This window comes from Passer montanus, unplaced genomic scaffold (assembly GCF_014805655.1).
Source record: "Passer montanus isolate IOZ18808 unplaced genomic scaffold, ASM1480565v1 scaffold1, whole genome shotgun sequence".
Lineage (NCBI taxonomy): Eukaryota > Metazoa > Chordata > Aves > Passeriformes > Passeridae > Passer > Passer montanus.
Genome location: NW_024356504.1, coordinates 24,600,216 through 24,627,690, shown reverse-complemented (window position 1 = coordinate 24,627,690; position 27,475 = coordinate 24,600,216). Strand labels below are relative to the sequence as shown.

Here is a 27,475-nt window from a genome sequence, read left to right as displayed (position 1 = left end):
ACTGACACAAAACTATCAAGCATCATTCTGTAAATGTTCTCAACCTGTCATTTATATTATTAATTAAATGAAGACTATAGTGTGATCATTTTGGTTAACAAATAGCCCTGGGCAAGATGGGTAGCTTACAACACCTCTCTGAGCTCCACCTTTAGGAGGCATGTTACCCTTTCCATCTCCTACTTTAAAGTTGACTTCTGGAGTTTCCAGTACTTCAAAGAAAAAAAAAATCCCTCACTCCTCAGCAAACAAATCTTGGTATACATAAATAAAAGGCATTTGGGAAAAACCCAAATAATTTCTAGTCCATAGTGCTTACCTACTGCTAATACTTTGTTCTCCAATCAGAGGGTATATTAAATGGAAAAATGCCACACTGTAACTAGCAGAACAGATCACAGGATGAAATTGATTGGCATCACCTAATTAAACTGAGATAAAATAGAAAATAAATTCATAGAAATCTAAGTCAATTTGCTAAGTGAAAAGACTGAGAAAAAAAAAGTTGAATAGTTTACTTGAAATGAATTATCTAACTATGCAATTTCAGTAAAAATACTGCAGATATTTCAAAGTTACATATTTACTAGAAAGATCTTCAAAAATCTTTTTAAAAAGTAAAATGTCTGCTGAACTTTTCTGACATTTACAAAAGTAATTAATTAATATGATTAAGCAAATTAGGCTGAGGCAAAGTCTGACTGATTGTAAAGCATGCTGCAAGAGCCACCTGTTTGCTAGAAAGATTAGATACTATAGTGCTGGCAGCTAGAAAAAAACAGAGAATTATGAAAGTTAACATCTATATATACTGATCTTTGAGATCTGTCTTTTCTAACATGCTTCACCAGATTATCCCAGCTTCACCTGACAGAAGAATTGTCCATAAGTCATTTTTGTTTGGGAAAAAGCACTGGTGATTAAGCAAAAATAAAAACGCTGCTAACCAGGTCAGTAAGGGTGTTTATGGATCTGATTCCTAATTGGCACTGGTGATTAAGCAAAAATAAAAACGCTGCTAACCAGTCAGCAAGAGTGTTTATGGATCTGATTCCTAATTAGGTACATCAGCTCTTCTAGCCAGTTCCCAAAGTCAAGGAAAATCCCAGCAGTAGACACTTTCTCTATAGATTTGCTCTCCTTCACCTTGAGGGCAGCTGTGAATGTTCCTGCTGCATAAACACAATATCTCAATTTAGCAGTCAAGAAGCAAAACTTCTGGTAGGACTAATTGCCATGAGGTGCTGTAAAACATGCAGTTGGAGGATACCAATCCCTGGTGATCATTTACAACTTGGAACAAAACTTGAAAACCAGTCAGAGAGGTACTTTTTTGCTATTTTATAAGGTTTTATTACTCCTGTTAACACAAGGTCCCAGTCATACATCATAAATTATGGTTGGAGCAAACCCATCACCTCTCTCAGTAGGACCCTGCAGTGAGTCTAAGTGGGGAGACATCACACCCAGCTCTAAAAGACTTAGAGGAGATGTCTTGTCTTCATGGTTAAGTGTCAGAAGACTTGAGAGAACCCAGATGCTATTGAGTGAGGAAGGGATGAGGACTGGAGCAGGAGTGTAGACTTTTGTGTTCATAGTGCAGGCACAACAGCTCTGGGCATTGTCCTGTACAAGCCCAGCATATCAGAGACCATGAGCTCTGGAGAGGAGGCAGGAGATGGAAAAGAATAATTTTCCAAAAGGCAAAGGAGCAGATAAAGGTGTGGAGAAGAGCAGAAATCGCAGCAACCCTGAATAACCAGATTTTGAGGACAGCCTCTGGTGAGGACAGCCTAGTGACCAGGAAAGGACAAGGGCCATCAGTTCCATGCAGTTATATCAATCCCACTAATTTTTCCACAGAAATGATGCTTAGTGCTCACCCTGTACCCTGGAGGCTTAGCTGAGGTTAGCACAGAGCCCTGTGTGTTGGATTGCCACCTCTGAAATAACACATTGGGCAAGAACCAATTTTGCAAATCACAGTCCTGCAAAGGGAAAATGCTAACAAATGGACGTGCCTGTGAGAAAGAAAATGCTGGATATAGAAATTAGCAGAGCTGATTGCTAGGTATGCTCAATTAGGAGTGTATATATGGACTTTTCTAGGAATAGCTTTAGGCACGCTCAGCCCTGCTGCTTGTGCTATATTTCTGCCATACAGATTAACTAAACACAATGTTAAGAGATGCAAAAAAACCTGTGATTTGAAAGTTCTGACATAAACAGTCCCTGAAAAAGAAGCAAACAGAGCACACATTGTCTATGCCATTTGTGAGCCAGTGGATCTAATGGTTCACTTACTTTACAACCTGCTTTGGAATAATTTGGCACATCTCTAATTTTAACAAGCTTCAGTGGGATTAGATAAAATGCAGACTTTGTTTACATCAATTAACACTCAAAGAAGTACAAAAGAACTTGTTAACTGCATTTATGAACAAAAAGTAGCAGAGTGAGAGTTTGTCCAAACGAAGTTACTGTTCAACTTGCTCAGATTGGCACAGTTGTCTCTGAAAGCCTAAAACCAAGAACCCAAGAAGGGAGCTGCATTTTCAAAGAGGCAGATGTGTATTTTTAATTACATCGGCAGATCTAATCAACATTTGTGATAGCTGCATTTCCAGGTTTGCATACATCAGACTCACAGAGATTACTTCTTCCCTCCACATGCCATGTACACATTCACTGAGTCAAGTGGAAAACCAAAACCATTGCAGGCAAGCTGACAAATACATTGGCCATTGATACTTTATTATTCCTGTTTCCAATTATTTTACCCCACTGGCGTATTATTATTCCTATTCCCAATTATTTTGCCTTGACTGATTATAAGCAAATCCTTCTCTACATGCTCCAGAGCTGGAAAGAAAATGTGGATGACTTCAAACCTAGCCCTAATAAATGGACACATCATATATGCCAAATAAAAGGTTTTCAAATAGCAATTATATTAATAAAGACACAGAGGAAAAGGGGGTAAAAATAAGGGTTTAAAAAGTGAGGGAAGGAAAAAAGTGCACTATGGAATATACTATACCATGCAAGTAGTATATAGTACATATTAGCTGAATTCTGATAAGAATATTTTTTTTTCACCATAAATATTTTGCCCCTTGCATCACATCATTTCCAGAGATCTGTGTGTTCAAACTTCTGGACAACACAAGAGAGACCTCCAGAAAGTTTTGTGACTCTCCCAGGATCAGCCACTTCTAAGGAAGCTTCCTGCTCCCTTCTCAGGTGCTACAGGCACCACATCTTTTCCATCTTTTCCCCATTAATAGCTCAGGGATTCATAAAACAATGTTGTCACTATATCACAACGTTCTTAGTTGCATTTTCCATGTAGTCAAGAGACCTGGGCACTACAGAAATGGGGTTTTTTTTGTCACTCCAGCAGAGTGCCATTATAATTAGAAATGATCAGCAGAGCTGAGCTGCTGTCACTGGTGAGAGCACTGCTGGTCAGTGCCGTGTCCCCAGTCCTGGGGACACCACAACTTCCCCCTCCTGACAGGACAAAATTAACTCTCACAACCTAATAACCAGCCTGCTGCTGCACTAACAATGGCAAAAGGTGTCTGGAGCAGCCTGGTGTGCTCAAGCATTTTGGATCAGAGCCCTGCTGAACTGCAACAAGAGATAGAATCAATTCCTTCCAGAGGCTCTGCATTCCAGTTTGCCACACAAAGCTCAGACAAGCAAGGGAAAGCAAGGAAAGGGTCTTTAATTAATGGAGCCACACTTGCTGTACCACAAACTTTCTTCCTTAAGGTTGGGGGGATATTAAGGAAAAAAAGAAGATTTTTATATTCATAGGAATAGAAAAAAGAGAATTCAAGAGCAAGAGGAACTATATACCATCAAATGTAGCTTATACACAACTGATTTTTTTCTTTTTTTTTAACAGTGAAAGTAGTGAAAACTTAAGAAAGTAACAAGCAGGAAAATGTTCCTCTAAGGTGAAAAAAACCAAGATTATTGTAAGTAAAGACAATTCTCAAATTTTTAAGCATAATTATGGCATTTCCAGAGTCATGGTTTAAATAAAGTTTTTTGAACACCACTTAGAGCAACAAGGATGTTCAGACCTGGAGTCTCTTTTCCACTACCACCCTACTAGTGGAAGTTGGTGAAACCATGACAGCCCAAGCAAACAGCCATGCACACACTAAATATTCAATAAATTTTGCTCATAGAGGCCACATGAAATAGCCTGTAAGTATTAACACAGATACCTAATGCACAGATAACCAGCTATGTAACCCAGTTCCAAAATCCCCTCTAAAGAAAACCGGCTCTAAATGCAGAATATCACAGCACATACAGATTAATTCCTGATAGGTATCCAAACCCTGGACAATCTAATAGCAGCTTAGCATTGATTGCATGCTACACAACAATTTAGGTTTTGTTTTCCATTAGTAAACACCTCAAATTACATGAAAGGGAGAAAAAGTTCCCTAGATACAAGCATTAAATATTTATCAGCCTTATGTCTGTTCTGTCACCACGCCTCTGAGAAAGTCCATTAATTAAATACTTTAGAAACGATTAAAACACTTCCTTAGAACTTATTGGCACCTGTTAATTCACTGACCCTACGAGGCTATGGCAGTAAATGTCTTGTTTGATTGCTTCTCTTACCAATAAATCAGCAGCTTAAAGACAAAGGAGACATGATGCAACTCCATGTACACAACATTGCCTTAAAACACAAAAGCCAGTATCTAGAGGCAGAGAAACAGAACATTTATGTAGACAGGGCAGCACAAATAATCTATTTAACCTAATCTTTTAATTACAGGAAACATCTCGTAGCAAGACATACAAGAGCAATGAAATGACCCAGAGCTAGAAATCAAGATGATATATTTGTGCATGTGAAAGTAACACCAGCAGAATTCATAAAAGAAAACCTCCTTGGGCATTATTATCTTTCCATCAGGATACACTGTCATCACATTGAGAACAGGAGAAAAAAAAATGGTTTAAAATATGTTGTTAAAATACAAATAAAGGGAAAAGGAAAAGAAAACAAGAGCAGAGAAAGGTAAAATTAGAAGCGGGGGGAATGCAGGTGAAAAGAAATCTCAGTTTGAATTATAAAAACGGAGCATCTTAGGATTGGGGAGAGAAAAGAAATAAGGGACAGACCCCAATAGCTTGGCACAGCACAGCACCCACTCCAGTGCAGAAGCTGCAGCGATTTGGGTGTCATTATTTACTCGGTAACAAACTACTCAGCAGAGAGGGGGGTTCAAATCTGGCCCTGCCTGGGCAGTATGCAAATCTTCTCCCACTCCTCTGCAAGCTTTTAAGGATAGCTGGCAGAGAGTCCCCTGAAGAGTCCTGGCAATGCCACAGTCTGCAGTGGGAAACGAGCATCTTGCAAAGAACCCCTGAGATCCTCCTACCCCCTCAAATCTGCGCGAGAGGAGAAGTGTTGCCTGCAAGGGGGAGCGAGACGGAGCGTGTGTGCAGGAGAGGGAGAGAAAAATACTGCTGGTAATTATAAAAGAGTCCTGAAATGCCAGGAGATGGGAGGGAATAATTGATCCTAAACAAAAATAATGACAATAAATTGCGCGCTCCTCGCTGCGTGTAATGTTTTCTCCACTCCCCCATTTGTGGTGTTTTGACCCTTTGTTCGGATCCTTTACCTTGCTGCATTGAAGTTATTATGGAATATTTGAAAAAATTGGCTTCCCTTCCTTTGATCTCTACTATTGGATTACATTCTTCCCACTGCCTGCACACAGTTCTTCACTCCCACATTCATTTTCCCCATTTCTTTGTTTACATTCAATTTTACCATATTTCTTCACACTTTTCTACATGGGTAAAGCCTATGTTATGTTCCAACACACATTACTCTCTCTCTTTCCTTACTTTGCACTTTTTAACTGATCATGTAGAATATTTGTTTCCAGAATGACAACAAAAAAAAAATCCAAACAAAACAGAAAAAGAAGAAAAAAAAATAAAAGAGAAGAAAAAGAAGAAAAATGTATGCAATGGTGAAAACATGTTCCTTTTCACTACAACTGCAGCCCTTGCTGAATTGTGCTGCCATTGTTTTCCAACAGAACTTGCATTTCCAAACTTGGGAATTCCCATCAGTCTGTCTGACAGAATTTTCCTGTTTTTTCTCAGAAGGTGTGCATTTTTCAAATGCCAGTAACATACCACTACAGAATTTCCCAGGAGTAACAGCTTGGTTTGAGGGACTCTTATTCAAAAGCCTTACTTCAAAAAAAGTCATTTGAAACAGAAGAACCAAAACTGATTATTTACATTCTATAAATCAAAACAAAACTACAACCAATGCATTTCAAAATATTGCTATAATTATTTTCTACACGCTGATAAATTGCTGGACATACTTTCCTGAGTGCTGGTTGGCAATTCCTCGAGCACTAAACACAATGTTTATTTAATTTTAGATTGTGAATATAATTATTAAAAGTGTGATTCCAAATCATTAAAAAAAAGAAAAAAAAAAGAATATACAGGGGAAAAGGAAAAAAAAAAAAGACAAACGACAAACCAAACACAAGGGGAGCATATTTCAGATGTATTACAGTGTTTTTAAACCTCTGTTGCACTTCATGGAAAGGTCTGTTTCCAGGGTGGAACTGGTTGACTCAGTCCCAGGGGATGGAGGAGATCAGGCCCATCAGGGGCAGAGCATCCCAAGCCAGGTGACAAAGCTGGGAGACACAGCAATGGCCACTGTGACACTTTGGGGGTGCAGGAGAAGCTGCAAAGCTCAGGAGCAGCTCTCCCAACAATCCTGACTCCATTCCCTAAAATATATTGAAATGGCAAAGATGTGAAAATGTATTCACCTCACTTTTCTCAGCATTGACAGAAGACAATGTGTGTTATACCCAAAAATTTTCTGAATAAAGTGTATTTTTTTTCTTTATAATCTATGTACCATCATGCTCCCCTCTCCAACAGTAAACGTCAAGGGATATTAAAAGATGCAGAGTCATAACACAGTATTGCAAGTATGGAGAAACACAGTTCTTATCTCAGACTCCCACATTCACACCCAAAATTTTCCTTTTGTGGCCTCTCAGAGCGGGATGGGGCTGTGCCAGCCAAGGACCACCTCACACAAAGCCAGCCCTATCAGCTCATAAAGTGAAAAGAAGGAAAAAAGAATCATCATGGTACAATTTGCACCTGCACAGATGTGTGTGTTCTACACCCAGTGTAAATCAGGAGAGTTTGGGTGAAACTGGTGCATTAACATCAACAGAGGAAGTCTTGTGACCCTCAGCCAAAATCCAGCATGCCCAGTCTTTAACAGGCAGCCCCATAAGGAAGAGATGGATGGATGGGAATGGACTTTGCTACCACAACTAAAATGAGAGGTAAAAACCCCAGCCAATCCACTGCATATTGATTTACGTACTGCAGGATGAAGTATTGAAAGAAATAGATATTTGTCCTTTCAACCTCTTGCTCCATGGCCCCTGCTTTGTTTTCTCCTTTTAACTTTACCACACATTAACAATTTTTCTGAATTAATTCAAGGCATTTCTGGCAGCACGTCATTCAAATTTATCCATTTTTAATTGTTTTTCAGTGGCAGCAATGGTTGAAACTGAATTCTGCTTCGTCTGCTTGAGAGCTGGGCATGGGTGGTAACAGGTTATTTCAACAGTTCAGGGTAAAAATGGGATCATTCACTTAACTCTGCAGTATCAGTGCAATTCATCTCAGTCCATAACAGATGACATGTTCAATAGAATATGTAAAGTATGCCTCCACCTAGTGATGACTATGTACAAATAATAGAAAATAATAATAATTATTCTATTACTTAAGAGAGTCACAGTAATTGGCTCCCATTTTACCAAATTAAAATGTGCTCTCATGCAAATATTCACATACACAAATGCACACTTTGCCTCCAGAAAAATTAGTTTAAAGCTCAATCTGTGACAATTTACCTGCAAACTCTGACTTGAGGGAGGCTAAACACATTCCAGGTTTTAAGCAGATTAAAATTTCAAATAATAATATATTTGTAGCAATCACAACTATTACGAGGACAAAATAAAAAAAATGGGGGTGTGACTGAAGTGCTGCAGATTTTAAGTGTTAAAATTGTCTGATAATTTAAGTTTGATAGACTATTTCTAGATGAAATGGCAAACAAACCACATCCCCCCCTTGCAACTTTGTTTGCCAAAGAAAATGTTTGCTAAACTTCTTGGATCATTGTGCCTTACAGATGCAATTGCAGATGTAGTGGCTGAAATTCCTAGGAATTTTTTTTTACCCCAAATCAGAGCAGAGGTTATGAAAGTAACAATAAAAACTAAAAATAAATTATTTTTAAAAAATACACAGGCAACAAAAAATTCCAACAAAACATCCTAACAGTAAAAAACCTCAACATTCCAGAACTCAAGAAATCCAGCCCTTGAACTCAATCTCAAATTTTTACCAACTCCCATAATCCATATAAAAATAGTCTCTAACTGGGATCAATTGCAGGCGCATCCTCAAAATCAATAAACTTGCGGAGGAGGTTTGAAAAGTCAGGGTCCCTGGTGGAAAACGTTCTTGTGGGCTTTCCTTTCATCTGGGAGCCACCTTAAATGTCTTCTCAGGCCCACTGGTCTTGCATTACCATTTCAAAAAAGTCTCCCCATCCCATTAGTGGTCCATGAATCACAGTTTAGGAATTCCCGCTCAGCTGAAAACCAGAGGTGTTGTATCTAAAAGAGGGCAGGTCACTGCCTGCAGTTCCCCCCTTGAATTTAAATTGCCTCCCATTGTCCATATAACACCTTCAAACATCCAAAAAAACATCCTGTCTGCAAAGAAATCACTCCTACACAAAAAATGTGAATCCCAAACCTCTCCTCTGGCATCCCTCTGCACACAAATTCAGAGAGAGGACAGCCAAGGCTCCCCATGCCCAGCCAATTCCAAATATCTGCCTCAGCCATTAAAGAGAAACACAAAAAAATGGAGTCAAGTGGCTTCGCCAAGATTTTAAAAAATGTAGTGGCTGAATACAGAAATACCAGCCCCAAACATGTAAACAAGTCAGATTTGATTATCTCTGAGTGACTTCATTTAGGATTCGTTTTTCTCTTTTTCTTTTCTTTTTTTTTTTTTCCTCCAAGAGTTTGATAAATTAAGGGAATGTTTGGGCACCTATCAAGATACTATTTTTTTCCGCTCATATTAGCTTACATTAAATTTTTAAAAAAACCCCAAACATGAAAAATCATAATGCTCTTAAATTAATTTAACTGTTTTCCATTAGGAGAAGCACTAAACCTTAAAATACTAAAGAACCAGGAAATCCAGTCTTCTTTTGCATTTCTTACATTTTTCTTTCAACTGTTGATTGCCAGAAAATACTATTTTCCCTGGGTCATAAATGCACAAAACAGAGCACCAAGGGCCACACTCACATCAGAGGTGCTTTATCAAGTTATCACCCTACTGACTATCTGTAGCCATAATTCTCATTACATGCTTTATCTTGAAGCAGCTAGTCCTTGTGAAGCTATTTACCTTTTCCCTACCAGCTGATCAGAAGAGAATTGCTATTTTAAAGCATAAATTTACTACCTAAGGAATAATTTAGAGAACACAGGTCTATGGGGATATTATTTTTAAAAAAATTAATATTGGTTGGTTCAGAAACTAGTTAAATGAATGTTAATTACGGAATAGTTTGGGTTGGAAGGGAAAGGTCACCTGTTCCAACCTCCTGCTGTGGGCAGGGGCACCTTCCTTTAGAGCAGCTACTGGTCTGAGTTACTCAACCAGGCACCGACTTTGGCTGAAAGATGTTTTTAAAATGCTCAGTGTCACCAGAGTGCCCTGCAGGACGAGTCCATGGGGAAAGGGAGAGCCTTGGTGGCACCGGGAGCAGACTGGACAGCGCTGGCTGCCTCCGCTGCCCACATCCCTGCCCACATCACTGTTCACATCCCTGACTACATCCACTGCCACATCCAGTACCCACCTCCACTGCCCTCATTGCTGTTCACATCCCTGCCTGCATCCACGGCCCACATCCACTGCCCTTACAGCTGCTCACATCCCTGCCCACCTTCCCTCTCCACATTCCTACCCACATCCACTGCCCACTTCCCACTTCCACTGCTTGCATCCCTGCCCACAACACTGTTCATAACCCCTGCCAGCATCCCTGCCCACCTTCCCTGCCTACATCCACTGCCCACATCCTCTGCCTGCATCCCTGCCCACCTTTTCCCTGTCTACATCCACTGCCCTCATCGCTGTTCACATCCCTGCCTACCTCCCCTGTCCACATTCTTATCCACATCCACTGCCCACTTCCATTGCTTGCATCCCTCCCCACTTCCACTGTCTGCGTGCTCTGCCCATCTTCCCTGCCTACACCACTGTTCACACCTCTGCCTGCATCCCTGCCCACTTGCACTGCCTGTATCCCTGCCTACACCACTGTTCACATCCCTGCCTGCATCCCTGCCCACATCCAATGCCCACATCGCTGTTCATATCCCCTGCCCACATCCACTGCCCTCATCCCCTGGTGCATCCCTGCCTACATCTCCACCCACCTTCCCTGCCCACATCCAATGCCCACATCGCTGTCCATACCCCTGCCCACCTTCCCTGTCTGCATCCACTGCCCTCATCCCCTGGGATGCATCCCTGGTGCATCACCCTGGTGCATCCCTGCCTGCATCCCTGCCCGCCCGTGCGCTGCCCACGAGATGGCAGCAATATGTTTATGAATAATGCAGCAGAGGCTGCAGCCCCATTTCGCATGTGGGAGCTGCAAAGCGCCGCTCGCTCCTTCAGCTGCAAAACAAAATAACACCGCCCGAGCCCCCTCCTCCCCTCCCCAACCGCACAACCCTCTGTGAATTGGGCCAAAAAAAAAAAAAAAAAAAAAGGGGAAAAAAAATAAGCTGCTCTTTTGTCACACTGCCCGGGCTGCTTTCTCATGTGGGGTCAGCGTTTTCCAAAGCACAAGGTGCTTCCTCTGCTCTCACAGATTTCTCCAGGTCCTTGTGCTCAGCCGTGCTTCTGTCCCTGACAAAATTATGTCACACGCACATTAAGCATTAACTGCTGCTATGTTTTATTCCTGCAGCACAGAAAATGCCTGTGGCTTGAAATAAATATTTTCTTTTCTGATGGACAAATAACATCTGCACTGGTGAAAGCTGCAAGCGTGGCTGTCACAGGCTAAGTGATTCAGATAATTTCTTGAGAAGCACATGTGTATGAGCACACACAGGCACTCGTACCTATCACAGGCACTCACGTATCAGCACTTGGATTTGCCAAAAGATGGGCTCTTAAAAAGCATAGTGAGCTATTATAACCATCACTTTCAGCAGACAGACTTCTACACACACATTATGTCAGACTGGGGGAACACAGATCATGAGTTTTTAAAATCAGCTTGCTTTCATGGAAAATTAGGCTTTTCAATTGGATTTTGGAGTTGTCCAGCATTTAGCAAAGCCATGGGCTGCAGTGGGTACCACACAGAGGTGATGTGCAGTGCACGGACAGCAGCAGCACAGCACCCTGTGCAGGGCAGCTTCTGCTCCAGCCAGGCTTTCAAGACTTTCCAAAATCTCCATGAGTTGTTGAAGTTACACTTTTCAAGAGATATTTTTTGTCTTGAATTTTTTTTAGGACAATAATGGAAAAAAAAAAAAAAAAAAAGTAGTACCTGCCCAGGTAAGATCATCTTTAGCTACGAAACAGCCAAAGTTTTTTGAGAACTTGGACTCTTATTTCATGAAGCCAACTATAACAAAATATTGCTTATCAGGAGCGGACCTTACTATTGCTGAAAAGTAACAACTTTTTCACATAATTAAAAAAGTGGTAATTAGGATTTCAATTTTCTTCTTTTAATAATGATAACAACAAAATACTAATGTTCTGCTAGTGTTGCCACAAAATACACAAGGCCTTTTTGACATAACTGAGGGGTTTGTTTAACCCCAAAGCAGACTCAGCAAGGGAGAGAAACAGATTAACTATAATTTTGTGGCACCTCTAACTTAACTGCTTGGTTTGTCCTTTTTATGAATAAAGTTGCTGTTCCTTGAAATCCTTGAAATCCCATTAGGTTAAATTGATAGAGAAGTTCCTTCAAATTCCATTACAGAGACTCAGTTTCCCAAACTTTTTAAATGCACAGAGTTGTCATTTGAGTGCCCTCCTGTTGATCACTTCTCTATTTCCAAATTGATTATAGCTTGAATATTGAAATATCAAAATATTGAAATGTTTTTGTATATGTTACAGAAAAGTTTTTTTTTCATTTTTGTTAAGGTTTCCTATGCAAATGAAGCCGAATTCCTTACAGTTTGTGTAAAGCTTTGCTTGTATCACAGAGGTAATGACATCTGTCCCTCTTTCTGTCACTTTTTTTTGAGAGAAACAGGCTTTATTAATGATATTCCTTAGAACATGAATCACATCAAGAATTTCTGTGTCCATCACTGAGTAATTACTGAGCAATCTGAATTCCAGTTAATTTTCCATATGTTCTTTGGGCTAACATGAGTAAAATCAGATTGAAGAGAGAGACACTGGTGAGAAAAGCCTGACCATTTCTCACCCAACACTTCTGAAACAAAGGTGGAACTGTATATTCCAGAGTGCTCCAGTTACCAGGCTCTTGCTTATTCTCAATTAGATAAATATCTTTTCTCAGCTGATTTTTCTGCCTGTTCAGATTTTTACTAACCAGGAACACCTCCCTGGGTCCCAAGAGCAGCTACTGTCAACACAGGTGATGTGGTTACTGTTAAATCTGCCTTTTCCATACGTAAAAAATAAATTCAAAGACAATAAATAAAATTACCAAGGATATCTAAAGGTCTCTCTTCATCATCACCTTAAAATATTATATTAAAGCCTTTAGAAGACAAAGTGACTTCTTAATTTTATAAAGTTTAAAATGCGTATTGTGTGAAATTTCCTATTTCCTGCAAAACTTTCCTCACAATCAAAGCTGGTTTTCCTCTTTCACTATGTGCTATCACTCTTACTTTTCTGTTTTGATCACCAAAAAAATGCATTAAAACTTACAAGATCTTCAAAATGAAAGAAATTAAGAAAAGGACAACTGAATACATGAAAAAAAAAATCATTCATGGGTTTTGTTGGAATTAGGTTACAACAGAAAATAGTAGATATGTTGAGAAGTCAGAAGATTAACTGCATTCATGGATTACTGAATACTGATTACTGGTTTTACTGAATATTTTGGGAGGAGCTTTGTCAGTAAGGTCATTAAAAAGCCAGTTAGAAGAGAGAGCTAGAACCATAATTGTGAGGCTGTTCCACATTGCTGTGTTCAAGATCTCCCATTTACAACAATAAAAAGAGTATTTATGTAAAATCAGAGAATGGTTTGGATGGAAGGGACCTTAACTGGCATCGTTCCATGGGCAGGGGCACCTTCCACTCCCACCCCTATCCAACCTGACCTTGGACACTTCCAAGGATCCAGAGGCAGCCACAGCTTCTGTGAGCAACCTGTGCCAGGGCCTCCCCACCCTCATAAGGAAAAATTATTTCCCAATATCCCATCTAAATCTGCCCTCTGGCAATGGGAAACAACTTCCCTTTGTCCTGGAACTCCAGGTGCTCAAAGTGCAGGTCCCACCTCCCTCAAACTGCTGGCCACGCTTCTTTTTGAAGATGAAAACCATTTCTTGGTTTTGTGTTTAAAAAAAAAAAAGTAATTTTAAGTTTGTTTTGTTAAGAACCTCTTTCTGACACCACCTAACAACTGTGATGTGGCCAAGTCTTTTAATTAGGCAACAGCATATTCAGGTCTCTGGGATAAAAATTAAACCTCATCCACAGCAGTGAGGTCCAGAAGTGGACAAAATGGTGTTTTAAGATCACAAGACATCCATCAAATGCATAGCAGATTAAAAAACAGCAAAGGGTCCTGCACAACTTGGATTTGAAATCAAGAGCCCTCTCAGGCTCAGGAAATGGGACTAACTCTGGGATAGGTTTTGGGTGGGAACAGGCTCCAGCTGCTGATAAGGACCACCACAAGCCTGTAAGGTGGCTTTTTTAGATTTCCCTCCTCTGTGCAGCACTTATGTTCAAAAACACACAAAGAAACCCAAACACCAATCCCAACCCAAGCCCCTCCACGTCGCGCTCTCAGTGCTTCCTCTAGAGAGATCGTGGAAACAAAAATGATCCCTCCCATGGCAAAAAGCAGCAACTTAAACCATTCCTGGGAGGCATCCAGACACTATCCTGATCCTGTAGTATGTAGAACAAAATAGCTTATCATTCAGATTACTCGCTTGGACAAAGCTGGAGAGCTTCAAGGACAAGGGAGTTACCCAGGATCAACGCCATAAATGTTATTATATATGAAACAGCTGCAAGATAAATTCTTTCATATTACACATAGGTGCAGATGTACTTTCAGCTGTCTTGCTGGTGGAGCAGTGTAAGGCTTATAGAGCTTTCTCAGTTTGTAAAATAGTCTTAGTTGTGTAGGATTGAGTAACCCCTTACAGCTGCGGTGCATTGAAACAAAAAACGGTATCACACCACATCTGTGGCAAGAGCCCAGCCATAGAACTCCAGAAATTCCTCATATGAAACCTTCCTAAAAGTGAACTTGGTGAACGGGGTAAAATTATGACTAAAGAAACCAAAAAGTGCCTGTTAGTTAAATGAACTGCGCTATTAAGAGAACAAAGACGCTTCATCGATTTATAAATATGCTGCTGGCGACCTTTTTTGTGCTTTTCACCTCTCTCCTAGATTTCCTCTTCTTTTTTGAATTATCTGAGAGAAATCTCCCAAAACCTCTTCAAGGAAATAGTGTACAACCACAGGACTTTGTGCTAATGAACCCCCAGAATTAAAAATCCAGAGGTCAAGAGCACATCTTCCATGGAGTCTGGGCTGAATTTCAAATTAAAAAGCTGTTTGACATAGAGAAGAGGTTCAGTAAAACAGGGGGAAGAATAAGACCCAGTTGAAAAGTTTACTAAAAGTAGGAAATTCGGCATATTGGGAAAAAAAAAATCTGCAAACTAGCCTAGTTACTGGTGTTTCCAACACCATATCAACACTGACTGAAAAGCAGCCCATTAAGTTAGTTTCTTTTTTGATAACTCACATCAAAACACACCTACCCAATATCAAACTAAGCCAAAAAAAGGCAAGAGGAGAACAACAAAGTGACACAGGGGCTGTTTCTGTTCCAGTTGCTGACTGACAACACTGCCATCCCTTAACATGGTTTTATTTAGTTATTACAACCATCTTTCTGTAAATGACACTTAGGATTATTTAAGATTATGTTGTAATCCTTTTAATCCTCAGTGCTTTAAATTTCAGGCTAAACACCAAAGAGCAAACTAGCACTTAGCAGAAATATTTAAAGCATGTGATTTAAACATAAATCTTCTTTTATTCAGCACTCCTCCGATGAAGACCTAGTGCATCACATCACTCAGCCAGCAAGAACAAACAGTACCGTGTCTCACTGCAAGCTGCTACCTTACCCCACACCATGGGAAGCTGTTTCTAACCAGGTCTTTTCCTTGGTGCCAGCTACACCATCAATTAAATAAATGAAAGGAAACCAGGAGGTTATAGTCTATGAGATGTGCATATTTTCAGTTACTGTTGAGGAAAAAAAAATACCCCTACATAATGTGTTCATCAAGAACAGAAATAGATTGCATGCACAAATTGGATAGTGTGAGACAGATCAGACTTATCCTGTTAAAAAGGGAGTAGCTCAATTAAAATGAGAGGAGTAACACTGCTGAAAACATCATGATCAAGACCAGAAACCCAAATCTTCCTGCCTGAATATCATTCACTTGCAGTTCCCTCTTTTTTTCTCCGTGCATCGATCACATTTCCAATTAGTTTTTCTTTATGATACTCCTATGCTCCATCTTCTTGCTGCTATCCATTAACTGTCATCTGCTTAGATTTTAAATCCAAGATTTCCTTCTTTTTCTTCAACCCAAAATTTCAATAGTCTTTTTCCATTTATGATCTATAATTCATGAACTCAAATTGAGTACCCTGACTAAATCAAACTCAAAATTCTGCACCTACTCCTCACATAACACATTAGCACAAAGCAACCACGGAATGAGAAAAGAAGGTTTTATTAGAAGGTAATGAAACAAAACACCAACTATGTTTTGATGGGCTTTGAAGATATAATTATACTTATTTCTGATAATTTCAGAGTTAAGCAGTTAATGTATTTAATCAAATAGCAATGCAATGCATCTATATTTAGGTTGAAAAAAAATAAAGAAAGCATTAAAGAAAGACACCCATGATGTTTTCATTAGAACAAACCTATGAATAAGTAGACACACACTATCAATTTTATTCCCACCCACGAGGAATAAGTAGATCAGAAGTGTTTCCTGAAATATTCAGCTCCCAGGTACAAACTGACCTCTCTGCTTTCGAACTGGCCTTGGATTCCCTCCAGACTATCTCACAAATCCTCGCTCCCTCTCCAGTCCCCTTCCCACTCTATCTGCTCATGTAGCACCAGTCTTGTTCAGTCCCTTCCTCTCCCAAAATGTCACCACTACTGGTGCCAAAGCCTTCTCCTCTTTCGCTCTTACCATCTGGCACAATCTTCTTGTAGCTCTCTGTCTAAACAATGCTCCATCCCTCTTCAAAATGTGTCTTAACATATGTCCTTCCTCCCATGCTTTTACTTCTTAATGTCTCTCCCACTCACTTATTGGCTTGATGAAGACACATTTTAATGGGTTCAAACAGTAGTGCATGAGTTTCCTTTCTCACATTATTCTGATTCAGTTACACCTCACACGAACAGAAGTGAGAAGAAAATGCACTGCGGAGCCTTCGTAACACCAGTTTGGTAAATCAATAACAGAGCTTCGTTTGTCTTTACTTTGGAAATGTATTAGCTCAAATGAATCACCGCCCTGAAACGCGTTTCCAAACAGGAATTTTGCTTATTGCAAAATGAGAAATAAACCCTAGAAGCTCAGAAGACCTGTCAGTGTGCTCAGGGGGTTACAGGAGTGAAGGCTAAGGTTATACTTAATCACATTCCAAGTGAAAAAGCTGAAGATTGACAGCAAAAACCAAAATATTTATTCTAAAAATACCTAGGAAATGACAAAGCCCCAAGTGTTGTCTCAAGACAACCTGAAAGATGTGGGGGGTATAGAAGCATAAGTCTCGCTGTCTCAGAAAAGAGGAACATTTCTAAATATTGCATGTGCTTTAGAAAGATGTCTAGAAAAATAAACCTTGAAAAAACCTCTGTAACACCCAGTTGACCCAAAGAGATTTCTTTTTAAAAAGCCATGTAGAGGCCCTTAGGGGTTTTTTTATGTGTAGTGGGTTTTTTTTCCTTCCATCCCAGACCCAGACACAGTTGGTTCCTCCAGCATGTTTCATTGGTCATGATGCCAAAGGACTCTCTGGTAACTAACAGGATCTTGACCCTGACATGTTCCTTTCTGCATCTCTCCCCACTTTATTGCTTGTATTATACCATTTTAAATGTTAGAACTCTGGGAAACAACTTGGCTCATAGAGAATAATATTTTGATGTGGCTTGATGCAACATTTAGTGAAACAGAAAAAGACAACAAATCCTTTCTACTGATATTCATGGGAGCTGGATTATGTCCAAAACCTGAAGATGTTGCAATAAACTATTTTAGCCCCTAGATCCTGGAATGTTAACCTTGCAGTAATGCTTTTCCCCTCCTTTCATCTTCTTGGGCCTTGATCCTCCCTTTCAATTCAATGGGATTTGGACGAAGGAATTAAATAATATTATTTTCCATCAATGAAGAATAGTCCTGTGAGAAATACATGTCCCTCTCTGCTGGCCCTGACAGAGGCAAGCTTTTAAAATCCTCCCCTCCCCTTGCAGAAGTGAACCTGGGTCATCACCGTCTGAGGACCCTGAGCAGCAATAAAAATAAACAGAGAAACCGCACTGCGCTGGAGCCGTGCTTGTATAAGCAGTTTGAAGAAGTTGTGTTTATGGAAGTCCTCTAGGTCAAGATTCTAGGCCTGAACCCAAAGCAATTACCTACTAAGTTTTAAAAACAAATTGAATATAGAGCATTAATCAATAAATCAACAGGTTCTCAAGTGTTTAGGAGACTCAGTCATCAGAAATCCTTCTCTTAGAAAAATAGTAAACCGATGCTGGATAAAGTGTTACACTCCTTTACTGGTAAGAAAAATGCTGTATTAAATCAGGATCTAGTTATTAAAACTAAGGAAATAAAGCCTACCTCTTCACAGAGTTCAGACTCAAATGAGCAGTGGAATGCTTTGCCCCTTACCTGAAAGACATTCTTTCTGCTGGATTTCTCTGAGGTCCACTCTATGCGAGCACCACACAAATCCACACACTCAGGTTTATATCCCGGCTTCTGGAAAGGAAAAGAAAAAAAAATCAACATGAATATGGCCTGACTTCTCACAAATGGGGACAGTTATCAGATAAAACAAGAATAGATCACGTTAAAGTGACAGGTTGTTGTAGCACAGCTGCTGATATTACTGAAAAGAGCTCATTATATGCCCTGGTATTGTTAAATAACCACTCTTGGGGTGTCTTAGTTCAGAAACAAGGTTCTTATATTAGAACATAATCTTAAAAACAATTAAATGGTTTAAAAAACAGTCTGGTGTAACATATAGTAGATCAAAACACAGATGCAGACACATGGACCAGCTATTTTCAATGCTTACTTTGCCAAACCTCTTGAAGAGTCATTGAGTTTAAAGGAAAAAATTTTGTGGGTTTTCCAAATGCAAATTTAAACTGATGCAACTGGAAAGGACAGAAATTGGACAAGAACATACATCGTATCTCTAAGACAAGCTATCTCCTTTCTCCAAACAAATTATCATTTCCTGCTCCTAAAAAAAGAAGAAAAGGCTTCGAGGGCATGTGTGACACCCAGAAAGAGCTCAGCACAAGGGCTGATACTTCTCAGTGTCAGTCCACGCATCCTGGAGTGACACAGCTCTGCCTCCCCTGCTCCTCCATATGGATGCAAGGAATTCAAAGAGCAGATTTGTTTGCCTGTATCATTTACGTTGCTGGGAGTTGGTGTAAAGCACAATAATCCTCATTTGCCATCGAAGCTCCTTCTCCAGGGACTCTGCTTGTGCAGCAGTTCTGGCAAAGCCTGTGTAGTTCAGAGTAGGCTTTGTAGATTGGGTTGCTGCACATCCTACTCAACAGTAAAAATACTACTGTTAAAGTAAAAAGCACCACTAACTGCCTTTTGGGGTAGGTGATGGAGTGATAGCCACATAATTTAATTAATCAGCCTGATGCAGCTGTTTTCTCTGCTGCTCTTAAGCCGTAGTTACCCTAAAAATGTCATTATTGATACAAAAAACAGACTTTATAGAGTTAAGAATGGCCAGTCCAGCACCAGCCACAGATTCAGCTTTCCAAAAACTACTCGCTGGATTTCTCTGATGTTGTTATTAAAGGCTAAAATATGTGTGTTCTCCAGGATGCCTTTGAGATGGGAGGAAGAGAACCTATTTAGGTTAAAAGAAGCAAAGAGATCCTGGTCAAGTGATTTGCAGGCATAGTGTCTGGAAGTTTTCAGTACTGGGATTGTAATTATATTCTCCATTTGCCAAACCATAAAACCACAGTGGTTAAGCTCCACTGAAACTGACAGTCCTGTGTGCCTTCGTTCCTTTCTTCTTATTATTATTAATTTTTTTTTAATAGAAGAAATATACTCTTCAAAACAGAAGGATGTTCTTGTGGTTAAACCACTGGAAGAAAAGAACTTGGATTTCTTTTTCCCCACCTTTGCCTCAAATTTCCTGCCTGGCCTCTGACAAGAGCTTAGTCTTTTCAAATTTTTAATAGCAGATCAAAACTGCAGCATTGAGACTTGATTTTGCAAAAAATGTTGGGAAATTTAGTCAGCTAATATTTGCATGGCAAAAATTATGAAGTTGGGAAAAAAACCCCCAAGCACTAATATATTAATGCAAAAATATATTCAAACTGTGGAGGAAATGAATGAGTTCTCAATATTCCAATACTTTTATAAATAGGGTTATGAGGCTCAGATCATCTCCAGGACTCCATGCAATGCACCACACAGGCAGGTCTGCAACTCATCAGGAACACACAAGACAGGCTTCTCAAAGTGGGCAATCTTGCTTTCTCTGAAAAAAAGATTACCCTCATGGGTAGTTTGAGTTGGAAAATACTTTCACAAAGAGGGGCAGCTGTATTCCACCAGCAGAAAGAGTTGCGAAATTTTGGAAACGCATTATGAGATTAAAAGAAGAGATTAACATGCAGACAAAGAAACAAAAATAGTTTTTTGATAATGAACATTACAGGGCTACAGAGCATTTTCCTCAGGAAAACTGGAACACTGAAGGGAGAAAAAAAACAATGAAGCCTAGAGAGTTGTTGCAGGAAGATGGAACAGTGAACTCAGTAGTATCTCTAATTTCTATTATTGTACAAAAATATATGCAACAGCAGAAGCTGGACCCTTCTGTGCACCCAGTGAACACAGAGTGCAATCTTGCTGCTGTTGCAGTATTCTGGAGTTTGTTTACAGCTCTGATTTTGTAATAAGCAGAAGAAAAGTACAAGCATGTGCATGTCCCTCTCCAGAAAGGATGGGATGCAGGCTTGTGGTGTAGGGAAGATGAACAGGCTTCTGCTATGTGCAATAATTATTTGGGTCAGTCTCTTTCTCTAGAGGAAATAAATATGAATTGAGCAACCTGGTCTAGTGGAAGGTTTCCCTCCTCACAGCAGGGGAGTGGAACAAAATTATCTTTAAGGTCCCTTCCAACCCAAACTCTATGATTCTATGAAAACTTATCCTTTGGAGAATTTATCAGTTTTGACCACAATATGTCTAAGAACTCATCAGTATGGCATAAAAGATGAAGCTTCTGATGAAAACTTCATGCTAAATCATTCACAGAATTCCCAGAATCACCAGGTTAGAAGAGACCTTCAGGATCATCCAGTCCAACCCAACCCCAACACCTCACCTAAACCCTGGCACCCAGTGCCACATCCAGGCTTTGTTAAACACACCCAGGGATGGGGACTCCACCACCTCCCTGGGCAGCCATTCCAGAACTCTTTATCACCCTTTCTATGAAATATTTTTCCTAATATCCAACCTGTATTTCCCTTGATGCAGCCTGACTCTGTGTCCTCTGGTTCTGCCAGTGCTGCCTGGAGAAGGATCCCAGCCCCAGCTGAGCACAGGCATCTTTCAGGAGTTGTGGAGAGTGGTAAGGTCACCCCTGAGTCTCCTTTTCTCCAGGCTGAGCATCCCCAGCTCCCTTTTCAGAGTCATTGAGCCTGAAACTGCCCATCATTCTTCTGCTGCACACCTGGGGAGCACCCACTGAAATCCAACAGAACTCCAGAAAATGTACAAGGAAATTCATTTTGGCCTAAACATTTCCCTGCTGCAGAGTTCGCTTCCCAGGTTATGCAACACTCAGAGACCCTGGGAGAGAGCGAGTTAAGGTGACTGGGAAGCCTGAGCTCTCCATGTCCTTGCTTTGTGCTCTGCAGTCAGAGCAATTATGTTATATCAATGTTGTTGCAGGGGGTTATGCTGTAAATTGATACAAGTGTCTGCTAAGATGAAATCTTCCTAAACATGAATATGGATTTCAGCAGCATTTTCACTCACTAAATTACTTTGCAGATGGGCTAATAACCTGAGGTTAAAATAACCTCTGTTGAATAAACTATCTGAGGGAATAAACTGACTACATTTTCTTGGTCAGAAAGACCAACTGATGATAGAATTAAATGCTGGTAAGGAAGAATGGAGATGTGATTCATTTAGACCACAGTGCCCTTAATTTAAAATAAAGAGCTAGTCAAATTCATAAGAATGGTTAAAAAAAACCCAAACAAACAAACCAAAAAAAAAGTGCACTAAAGCCAGGACCATAAAAAAAAAAAAAAAACCAAGGCAGCAGCAAAAGCTAATGATTTAGCTACATGGGATGCAAACTTGAATTTTCAGTAGTATTTGTAAACAATCTCATTTTCTGAATCTCTCCTCTGTGTGCTTTAATTGCTGTGCTCTATTACTTCCAATAACTCCAGATTTTGTCACCAACTTCACCAGAATGCAAAGCAATGGATCCCAGTCCTCTCCATGCAAAGCAAGAGCAAAGTGGCCACAGTGAGTCCTGCACTTACAGTCATACACAGGAACACCAAAACCTTTTAGATATTGCCAGTTCTTTGATTAAAACATTAGTAAAGATTTAGACAAATAGTTTTAGATCACCTCTAAATGCTATTTAGTTCCACTGTCATGAAAAGAGGTATTAGAGGTGCTCTCATTTCCCTCTCTCCTGCTGCCTTTGTTTTGTGAGGTATCATTCCTCTTTTAATGATGCTGTCTTAGTCCAAAATTTTACTCAAAGTACAGTATTTAATAATTAATAATTAATGAATTAATATCTTTAGAATACAAAGGGACTTTAATATTCTTGTTAAGTCACATCATTTTCCTGTTAACAATAAAAATGCTTTGTAATAATTCATACTATCATGGATGAACATAGCTTCTCTTACATTATTTAATTAATGGTTGAGCTCCCCCATTTCCAAAGTAAACAAAAACTGGGAAAATAAAATAAAATCAGAAAACAAATGGCTTTTAATGAATCTTTTTTTTTGTATTAGTCCCTTTCCACTATCAAAATTATATCTGGTTAAGTGGTTTGCAAAGGAAATAAGCACTGCATTTACTTTATCAGATGAGATAAGCATGGCAGTTTAGCTTTTTTTGACATGCAAAACTTGAGTTTAGGAAATTGAGTTATAAGATTATGAACACTGACAGCTCTTGTTGTTTTCAAGCTTTACCCAATTTGTTTATTTACTGTTGCATTTAAGTTTTATGCAACAGACAGCAAATGTAACTTCAACAGATTTTTCTCACCTAGTGAACGTTAAGTTCACAGCCCCAATGTTTAAATCTAGCATGGAATAAAACAAACAAAAAAAAATTTTTTTGCCCTCCCTATAATGAGAAAAATACAGGTTCAATATGTGTATTTTCTTCCTAACACAGGAGATTTTATCTCACTGATAAAATGAGCACTGGTGGTGACTGAGGCTTCAGGGAAAGGGACTGACCTCTCAGAAGGTCCCGTTTCATAACCCACCATCACTTTTTTAGTTAAACTGTTTGAGATCTGGGCCAAAAATCCCATTCTCCAGGCAGGTCTGGTTTTGTATACAAATCTCTAAAGAGCTAATAGGGATTTTAACCATGCTGAGGAGTCTCAGAGCAAAATCAAGCCTCCTGTGTGTTAAATTTCCACCAGTTCATCTATCCCCTGAAATTTGGGTAATGACTTGCAAAGAGAGGGAAGAGGTAGAAGACAGAGGTGCAAGACAGTATAAGAATAGTTCTAATAAGCTTTCCACCAGTTCATTTATCCCCTGAAATTTGGGTAATGACTTGCAAAGGGAGGGAAGAGGTAGAACACAGAAGTGCAAGATAGTAAATTATAGGAATAGTTCTAAGTTCACCTTAGACATTTTTCTTTTTCTTAATAACATAAAAATCAACTTCAAGAAAAACAGGTGATTCTGAAAATAATAATAATTCAAGCTTTTCTGTTTTCATGGCTGCAGAGAAATTGTATTTTCCAGCTGGACTAGCATAATCACAAGCAGAAAGTTCCAGATTTCACCCTTTATTTATTTGTATTATTTCATATCTTAGTTCTGGGGTCCTTTTTCTACAAAGCTCAAAAAATGTAAGGCATGAAAAGGTGCTCTTCAAGGCTGATTTTATGACAGGTGGCATTGATAGATCTAGGATTTATAGAAGAATGGTTTGCATCACCTGCCACAGGGAAAAATAACTTATTGTTTGTGACTCCTGCCAAAGAGAGCACCTTTGCGGCCACCCATCAAGCCAATGAGATTTGGCAGGTTCGATCAGGCCTTGAGAGCCTTTCACAACAGGGCTTTGTCAAACCTGTCCCTTCATTGCCCACAGTGTCACAGAGCCACCAAATTTCCCTTCTGCTGCCCACGCTGAGGTTTGGCTGTGCCCAGCACTGAGGGGACCGCTCGCACAGCGGACCTGTCACTTGTCCCCAGACGGAGATTGGTGGCCTTTCCTTGGGGCACAATAAAAAGGTACTGCAAATTTCACTTTGTAGTAACTACAGGCTACAGAAATTGCATTAGCTGCATTAGATGGAGTCGTAGAAATATTCAGGAAGGTTAGCGGGATATGGTGGATGTCACATTTATACTGCGATAAAAAATCACTTTGCTAACTTATAATGTTTTCTGCTTTGGTAACACCCTATATTAAGGTGCCGCTTATAAATAATTTATTATTATTTATTAATGTATAAACCACTTTATAGGATGGTAGATAACAACTTAAATTCATGTATTAAAGATGCACATGCATGGTTTAATACAATTTACGCCTCACAATATCCTTTGCAACAGATTCTCATCGCATCATCTGTTCAGCATTTATTACTAATGCATTTTATAACATACTTTATAATACATTATTTGAGGAAGTAGCTGCATTTAGTGATCATTTTCATAAATAAGAATAAAGCATTTATAAGTGGCACCTTAATTTAAAGTGTTACCTTCACATTACTGGGTAGTCACTCACCATTTGTCTCACTTTGCAATTACTCTCGAAATGCACCTCTTAATAAAGGACATGCTGTGTCCTATTTCTTCACATACACTACATCTGATTAAGAGTCTATCAAGGCATTTTTCCTTCAGCTGCTTTCAAACCTTTGAAGTTGCCAGCTCAGTCTAAATTTGTCTTCTGTAAACACCAAACTTTTTTCTATTGAAATAACAGTTGCCAGGAGACTGAGGATATTGGATGGTTGATTGCCTACCAGGTTGGCCATCGCCGGCTGCTTGGACTCTTTGTAGAATTCCATCTTCCGAGCAGTAAGAACAATCCAGGAGGTGGACCAATTTTTCCTTGCAGGAGGTAAAAGATATTTCATTTGTAGACTTGGCTTTTAATTATTAAAACATAATACATATTAATATGTATATGTCAGAAACAAAAATGGTCTAAAGTCAACACTGTCAACAAACTTCCATCAACACTGATGGAATTGCATCACCCTAATCATACCCAAAATGTAACCTATCAAAGCTTGAAGGGCTTCTCTCTCCTCATTCACATTTTGAAGCCCATTTGTGTTTCTTTTTTGCCATGGTGTCAAATGAAAACAGTGGGATTATTCACACATGCTCAAAGTTCACAAGAAGAGGACTCTGAAATAGCTGGTGCCCTTCTGGTACCTAATACTTAAAATAAAACTGAGAAGGAAAAATGTTGATCTGACTAGACAGAGCTCATTAACAGGTCTATTTTGAAAGGTCCCAAATGCTGTCTCCTTTTGCCTAAATTAAAAGTTTACACAAGTGCAAGGAAGATAAGAACAATATCTGAGCAAGGTTTGAGTAACCATTAAATATCAAGAGTTCACGGTGCAGCCCTAGAGAGCTGACAAACTGCTGGGGATAGGGAGAAGTAAAAATACACATAGATATGTGAAAGAATGACCCCTGATAGGGAAAAACATAATATTCAACTCAGAGGAAAATGCTATTATATATGTTATCTATAACAGGTTTCAAACCACTACATAACCATAAACCTGATCTGATAAAAAGCTATTTTTAGATCAACAGCTCAGGTTTAACTTTTGAATTTAGGGGTCATAACATCTGATATTTACAGGAAAATTCATAAACCCACTATTGATCTGCTTCACATGGTGAATATGAATCTATTGGTATGCACTACTTCAGATCTTCATAATTTTTCTGTATTTTTTCTTTCCATTTAAAAGAGGTCCTGCAAGTGTACAAAGGTGTAAGTGGTCAAGTGTGCTATGTGCAGATTTAAACAAACTTTCCTATGAGTTGGATAGGCTGGATGAGTATGGATTACCAAGGGACTCAATGGTAATACACCTTGGAATATATCTTAAATCCAGTACCACTTTATACCAAACGACCCCAGTTATGGATAGAATGGGTCACCCACAGCTCCTCTGGGCAACCTTTGCCAGGGCCTCACCTCCCTCACAGGCAAGAATTTCTTCCTAATATCCCATCTGACCCTGCTCTCTGTCAGTTTGAAGCCATTCCCCCTTTGCCTGTCATTCCAGTCCCTTGTCCAAAGTCCCTCTCCAGCTCTCTTGAATCCCCTTTGGCTCTGTCACACTCCCACGTTATACCTTAATTTCTTGCCACCATCTGCTATTTTTGCTTTTAGAAGATATCCTTCCTTTGCCACTACCTGCAAGAAAGGAAGAAGGAAAGTCATAACCACATTATTTCTTGAGCTGAATAAAACTACTTAATACATACATAGGAGTCTGCATCCAGATTCTCTAGTGTGGGGGATCTTACCACTAATTCTCAGTTTAATCACCTCGTTTTTCTGGTATGTTCCATTCTTTTGAATATTTGCAAACAATATTCAAACAACACTTAAAGTCAACTACTGCACAAAATTAACCACAATAAAAATCCAATAAAGTTTTATTTTATTCAATTGATTTAGAAAAAAATTATGTAAGTGTGGGCAAAGTTTCTAGCTATGAGTAAAAGAGGATTTTAAATGCATTGCAGGTAAATTATGTTAAAAATATAATTTTATATATTGTGTTTCATTGCTAGCTGTGAGGGACACAGCACACTACACCATGCTTGAGTTTTGGTGTATTAGAAGCAAGACCTAGGCTTGATTTTTTTTTCTTTTTTTTTGCATTTCAATTCATGCTCTTACACCTCTCTGAACACCTTCCTTAAGCCAGACCCTTTGCAGACCCTTGGCTGAAACATCCTATTTTTCAGCTGCGATAGGAGTTATTCTTGTCTATATAAATTTATATTTAAAAGCTAAAACCCAAAGAAATCAAGATGACTGTTTTTCAGCCAAACCCAACAAACTTCCATCTCATCAGGTCTCATCAACTAAGGATGTCTCAACTGTGTCACTAATGAGAAAAAGAAACAAAATTGTGATTAAGAGCAAGTCTGGTTTTGCTTTCAAACACTACTGAGCCAGTGCCCGACTTGGATATTAGAAACTCCACATGGTCTTTGTAGTAAATTGCATCACAAGGCAATTTCATAACAATTTCAATAGAATTTTGCTGTCTGCAAAGCCATTAAATAGCAATAAAACATGCTTTAAGAGGCAATATAAGGATTTTTAAATCAAACATGTCTGTTATTTTGACTGTACAAAACAGCATTATTTTAACAGCGTAGTATATTTCACAATTTCCTCAGATTTTGGCGGTGGTTGATATACGACATGTAAAGACATATATACTGTGTAGATATCTGTTTGTACCTGTG

General features: G+C 39.3%; 1 protein-coding gene across 1 annotated transcript in view; it reads right to left on the bottom strand.

Annotated features, from left to right (window-relative positions):
- ARHGAP15 (Rho GTPase activating protein 15) overlaps positions 1–27,475 on the bottom strand; it is a 322,265-nt gene that overhangs the window by 245,184 nt on the left and 49,606 nt on the right. The window contains exons 5-7 of the mRNA XM_039702307.1: positions 26,344–26,405; positions 24,982–25,069; positions 18,375–18,464 (exon numbers count right to left, since the gene is read on the bottom strand). Coding sequence (XP_039558241.1) covers positions 18,375–18,464; positions 24,982–25,069; positions 26,344–26,405 — 240 coding nt within the window. The remainder of the gene's footprint in view (positions 1–18,374; positions 18,465–24,981; positions 25,070–26,343; positions 26,406–27,475) is intronic.